Source organism: Notothenia rossii (genome assembly GCF_949606895.1).
Source record: "Notothenia rossii genome assembly, chromosome: 5".
NCBI classification, from domain to species: Eukaryota; Metazoa; Chordata; class Actinopteri; order Perciformes; family Nototheniidae; genus Notothenia; species Notothenia rossii.
The window spans coordinates 52,926,567-52,933,073 of NC_136903.1; the positions used below are offsets into that span (position 1 = coordinate 52,926,567).

At 39.7% G+C, this 6,507-nt stretch overlaps 1 protein-coding gene across 1 annotated transcript; it reads left to right on the forward strand.

Moving 5' to 3' along the window:
• Nucleotides 1-932: 932 nt before the first annotated feature.
• Nucleotides 933-2,998, forward strand: LOC307041837 (general transcription factor II-I repeat domain-containing protein 2A-like). The gene is made up of 2 exons (XM_079685380.1): nt 933-2,220; nt 2,334-2,998. Exon 1 carries the CDS (start codon nt 1,006-1,008, stop codon nt 2,200-2,202), a length of 1,197 nt encoding a protein of 398 aa, XP_079541506.1. The 5' UTR covers nt 933-1,005; the 3' UTR covers nt 2,203-2,220; nt 2,334-2,998.
• Nucleotides 2,999-6,507: the final 3,509 nt, after the last annotated feature.

A 6,507-nucleotide genomic window follows, 5' to 3' on the forward strand; every position in this document is an offset into this window, starting at 1 on the left:
AAACTTGACTAATGGTCGCCTCATAACCTCAGAACACAGAAGAGGAAAAACTGCATAGATTCTCGTTTCATTTTGAAGGAGCTGCAGACGTAAAGTGTGTAGAAGACTTAAATCAGTGGTCCCCAAACTACGGCCCGCGGGCCGGAAACGGCCCGCCTCCACATTTGACCCGGCCCCTTGAACAATTTCCAATATCAGAGACGCATTACCTCCCCCCCCCCCCCCCCCCCCCCTCATTATTATTTTTTCAGTCGGGCCACGCGATCGAGACCAATGCACACATAGAACTGGGTGAAGTGAGTCTCCACGACTGAATCCCTGAAATGTTTCCTCATGTCAATAAAGCTCATTTGAATTGAATTATGACGCTAAAAAAATGTTGCTAACGACCTCACTGTCTTTGCCCTAATCATAAAACGTGAACCTACCCCCCCCCCCCCAGAACGGAATAATGGCAAAAAGGTTAGGTAAGAGAAAAATTGATTCAGAATGCAGGGTATTTAACCTGCAGTGGACACACGATTATTTTTTTGTTCAATGCAAAGAAAAGGCTGTTTGTCTCATCTGTCAAGAGGCCGTGGCGGTATTCAAAGAATACTATCTGCGCCGACATTATGAATCCCATCACAAAGACAAGTATGATAGCTTGCGAGGCCAAATGCGAGCAGACAAACTAGCAAAGCTAAAAAGTGGACTGTTAGCTCAGCAGACTACATTTGTACGCCAAACTCAGCTGAACCATTCATCTGTTCGTGCCAGCCTCCGTGTTGCTCAACTGATAGCAAGCTGCGGTAAACCTTTCACTGAGGGAGAGTTTGTCAAGAAATGTCTGAATATTGTCGTGGAGGAGGTGTGTCCCGAGAAGAAAGATGTTTTTAATGCCGTGAGTCTGTCTTCGAGTACAATCACCAGACGCGTTTTTCATTAGCACTTGATGAGAGCACGGACGTGCAAGACACAGCGCAGCTTCTTATTTTTATTCGTGGAGTTAGCGCACATTTTGACATGTGCGAGGAGCTGGCAGCCCTCCAAAGTCTGAAAGGCACTACGACGGGGGAGGATATTTTCGGCAAAGTATGTCAAACCATCGAAGAGTTGGATCTGGACTGGGCAAAGCTTGCCAGCATCACGACTGACGGGGCTCCGAGTATGGTGGGCGCGACTCGGGGTCTGATAGGACGCATGAACCGGGAGATGGAAGAGCGGGGTCTCACCGCCCCGCTACAAGTGCACTGCCTAATTCACCAGCAAGCACTGTGCTGCAAAGTGTTGAAGTGGGATTCTGTCATGAAGGTGGTGGTATCATGCATAAACTTCATCAGAGCAAATGGACTTAAACACAGGCAGTTCCAACAATTCCTGTCTGACCTGGAGTCTGTGCACGGAGATGTATTATACTACACAGAGATCCGATGGCTGAGCCGCGGCAGAGTTTTGAGGCGTTTTTACGAGCTGCTACCTGAAATTAACGCATTTCTTCATTCAAAAGGCAAAACGGTCCCAGAGCTGATCGACCCAGAATGGAAATGGCACCTCGCATTTTTTACAGACGTGACAGAACTGCTGAACGGCCTTAACTTGCAGCTACAAGGCCAGGGGAAACTCATTTGCGACATGTATTCCCACATAAAAGCATTTGAGGTGAAACAAGCGCTGCTTTTGGAGCAAGTGAAAAAGCACAACTTCACCCATCTCCCTGCTACCCAAAAGCTTTCTGCAGAGAAACCAGCGGTCCCGTTCCCAGCTGAAAAGTGTGTGGAAGCACTAGAAATGCTGAAGGCGGAGTTCGGTGTGCGATTCCGTGAACTACATGTTCATGCAAAAGAAATCCGTCTTTTCCAGAACCCCTTTGTTGCCGACATCGATGAAGCCCAGCCTTCTTATCAGTTTGAGCTGGCCGAGTTACAGAGCTGTGATGTTCTGAAAGACTCATTCAAGCCCACCAGTCTCATTGACTTCTATGCCGCCCTCCCTCAAGACACGTACCCTAACATAAAAAAACACGCAATGAAGATGTCCACAGTTTTTGGCAGCACGTATATCTGCGAGCAAACCTTTTCACGCATGAAACACCTGAAAACTCAGAGGAGATCAAGATTGACAGATGAACATCTGCATCAGTGTTTGAGACTGGCTGTGACTAGAATGGAACCTGACATTGAACTTCTCACCAGCCAGATGCAGGCCCACAGTTCACACTGATGAACATACAGTACATAGGTCAGCTCACTATAAAAAATCCATCTCCACAACTTGTATTGAAATGTATTGTGCTGTGTAGGTGCTGTATCACTTAGTTTGGTTTCTCAGCCTGCTTGCTTTGTGTTTTTCAGGGGGAAGTTGATGAGAGAGAGCAAACACTGGTGTCTACTAGGCTATAATACTGGAACTTACACAACTGGACTATAAGGAAAGAACACAAGAACTTTGAGAGACTGCTCATATGAGTCATTTAAGAGATTTTGCTGTGACAACTGAAGCTGAACTTTTACCAAGATTGTGCACAGCACAATAGAAGCATTGTTTCTGTGAAGAACCCAGAGAGGGTTATTTGGGTATTCATAATACTGTTATTACATATTTCCTGACTTTTTTTCTGTGAAGAACCCAGAGAGGGTTATTTGGGTATTCATAATACTGTTATTACATATTTCCTGACTCTTTTTCTGTGAAGAACCCAGAGAGGGTTATTTGGGTATTATTGATTTCATAATACTGTTATTACATATTTCCTGACTTTTTTTCTGTGAAGAACCCAGAGAGGGTTATTTGATTTTTATTGATTTCATAAATAGTGTTATTATATATTTCCTGAGTTAAATTTTTCTGTGAAGAACACAGAGGGGGTTATTTGATCTCAGAAAGGGTTATTCATATTTGCTTATGTGTGGCTTTTTGGAAAACAATAAATTCTTACATTTAGGCACCACTGCGATCGTCACACTTTTTCTGTTACAAACTGACCCGGCCCCCCATCAGAGAAGGGAAAAGTTATGTGGCCCTCACTGGAAAAAGTTTGGGGACCCCTGACTTAAATGATTAAAAAGGTCACAATCACATTAATAAAACTGTACTTAGGTCTTTAGTTTCACTTTTACAAAACAGAGTTCCACACTGTAAAAAAAGATCGTAATTTTACAGGAAATAACTGTACATTTGTTTAGTAATGATCATGTTTTTTTAAATAACTTGCAAAATCCTGTAAAATGACAGATATTAACTATAAATTAACAACTCAAAACATTATTTTAAGTATTTTGACAATAACAACAAATAACGTTTATTTCCTTTTTTTTTTACAGTAAATGTACTATATCATATTTACAGTATTTTTGCACTTTCATAAAATACAAGCAGAGGTACGTAAAATAAAAAGTATTATCCGTAATTAAATATGTAACTCGTAATATAAAACTGTATCACTATTATAAGACTTTAAGATATTTCTTTGTAATTTTAAGGTAAACATAAAACTGTAAAAAAAACGTAAAATGTAAGTAAAACATTTTTACATAAATCATTTTCTCAATATTCGATTGAATCCACCACAAACACAAAATATCCAATGTTGAAACAAAAGTAAATACATATGTTTTCATTAAATTCCTAACTTACTATATTGTAAACATCTACAGTTGACAATATCATTAAACAAAATAAAAAGCATAGAAAGTGAAGAAATCTCCACAGGGAGGACCAATGTTTAAAACACACACTTTTATTTACTCAACAATAAGTCACAGTTATCCTTGTTTTATTTATGTGTTCTGTTGCTGTGTTTTTTTTTCCATTGGTCGTCAATATACAGTAATAAACCTTAGTTTTACAGTATAATGTATGGTTTTCGGATTCTGGCCGACAGCCAGAGCTACGGCACTTGAAATAGAATTCAGCCAGAACGCGGCAGACAAGTCAGGCATGTTTGGAATGAGTCCACAACACTCCTGATTGGTTAATACAGTGGTTCTCAAAGTGTGGGGCGCGCCCCCAGGGGGGCGCAAAGGCATGACAGGGGGGGCACGAGAGACCAGGAGGAAAAATGGTTATTTAAAAAAAAAAAGATTTTAAAAAAAAAATCATATTTTGAAAAATTATTGATCAGAAAATAATATGACACAGTACAGTACTATTACGTCTGGGTCTCTGTGTTTCAATAAAGCTCGGCTCTGTGTGTGTGTGGAACGAGCCATTTTGTGTGCGTGCGTGCGCGAGCGAGATAGAGAGAGAGCGCACCGGTACCGGAGATCGTTGTTGTTAGCTTCTGGTGCTAGCGAGCTACGCTAACGGATATAAGGAGTTTTTTCAACAACTAAGTGGAGGAGAGTCCTCTCCTGTCAGATTGAGAGACTCAGTGAGCTAAAGGACTCTCTCAGTGTTATCTCAGTGGGTCTCAAACGTTTTGGTCACCATTAATGTAAACAATTTTTTCCGAGGCACACGTTTATATGATCATTATAGTTATAAAAAAATAAGAGAATAAATTAAAAACAGGTATGAAATACTATGACATTAAAAAATGAATAAAGTTTAAAAGGGGAGTGATTTGTAAAATATCCATAAAGAAATATTTATCTATTTACAGTTCTGTATTGAGAGATGTATCCATAGATCTCTTCATTTTGCTCTCAAAGTGCACCAGATTGATGGTTTTAACTTCAATATTTAAAAATATTCCCGGGGGAGCTTACCCCGGACCCCCCTATGTGAGGTCCACACACCACCTATAAAAATAGCACTTTAACCCTGCTTACACCTATATGCCGTGAGCTGATTATCGAGCCTTCATTGTAACAGTCACAGGTAAACTGTGTATATGCGTGGGGATTGTTGCAGTAGAAAATTCCACTGTAGCGACCGGTACATTAATGGGAAACCCTAAATGTTTGAGCACCCTCTATGAAACGTCAAGCTACCCCACAGCACCCCCAATAAAAATCTCTGGCGCCGCCATTGAGCCTGACTATTTGTTGTGGGGGGGGGGTGTTAACTGTGTTCGTTATTCTCCCGACCAGGAGAGAAGCTTTAAAAGGAGACTAAATGGAGTCTCTGTGAAAGTTCAATTGGGTACTTTAATTTAAAAAGGCGCGGGTTGGTCACAAGCATGATATTGTTCGGTCAGACAAACAGCTGTGATCTGGCTCTCCTCGATAGGGAAGAGAAGAGAATGGATCTCTCCTCCGGTGCTGTTATATATCCTCTACTGGCTCCTCCCCGCCAGCCGGCTCGCCTCGTCTCCAATGTCCGTTGTTGCATTTAAACAGAGGATAGGTTCTTTTCACATTCAATATATGCTTAACACGCCGTTTCTCCTCATATTCTCTTTCATCACTTTTCATTTAACACATTCTAAACGCTGTAATCAATACTCTAAAAAATACTTCTCGGCTCGTTTGGTTTCCGGTCATTCCGGATGTTGTCACATGTTACTCTCGTCTGTAAACAATAATGTATTCAAATAAACTGTACCTTCATTTAATATTCAGCATGGTAGTATCTCGACATCTATAGTTGTAGTGTTAAATCAGTAGCTTCGGTTTGCACCACTCCATATCATTTTGCTACTAAATTCACCTCTTCAGGAAATCGTATATTAGCCACATGCTAAATGCTAACCGTAGATGAAGGATTTTCAGAATAAAAGCTTAACTGCTTGTGCACAAGAATTTCTGGTTTTTCAGTATAAAAGAGCATTAAAACTGACGGCATGTTTAAACTACATTTCCCCATTAAAACATTGATTTTAATTTCTAACAGTCCCTCCTTACACACCTAAAAGGTGTGTATAATACTGAAATCAATGAGTTCTTCATCTAAACTTTGCATATTACATATCTCATATTAACAAACATACAATCAAATGGAATGGTTTTACAGCCGGCTTTACAAAAATACAAAATAAATTCTTGTCTGTGTTCAAACATAAAAGTTTTCCCTTGTGCATAACTTCTAGTGTTTACATTCAATATCATTCTTCAAAATAGCAGCAATGGCTTGGTATCAGAACATTTCTTCCTCCCTCCTTTCACAGAAACCGTTCTCATACCACGCTCAGTGTTAAGGCACTTGTTTTTACAAAGTGAAAAGAAACAAACCATTTTAGAATAGCAATGATTTTTACAACATGAGATCCACCATATTAGAATAGTATAAAGTAATAAAGAATCAAATAAAATATCTTGGATTGGCAAAGTAAATTGAAAAATAAAAATAAACTATCTTGGAATAGTGTAAAGTAAATTGAAATGGATTCACTCCATTTTAGCATTTTATTTTGCTCACTTCTTCACATGATTTCATAATGTAAAGAATCACATCAGCTGGACATTCATTGATCAATCTCATCTCCGAACATCCATATCATTTAAACTAACTCATCATTGTCATCAACATCTGAATACGGGGGTTGGTCGTCTTGTTCTGCTAGCATTTGTAATTATCTCCTCATGAGAAATGTACCGTCCCTCCTTTCATACCATTTAAGGTATGAAAGTAATATGTTCTCTAGAA

What these genes read in the sequence shown, in the direction of transcription:
- LOC307041837 (XM_079685380.1), top strand. Translation starts at nt 1,006, where the DNA reads ATGTGCGAGGAGCTGGCAGCCCTCCAAAGTCTGAAAGGCACTACGACG.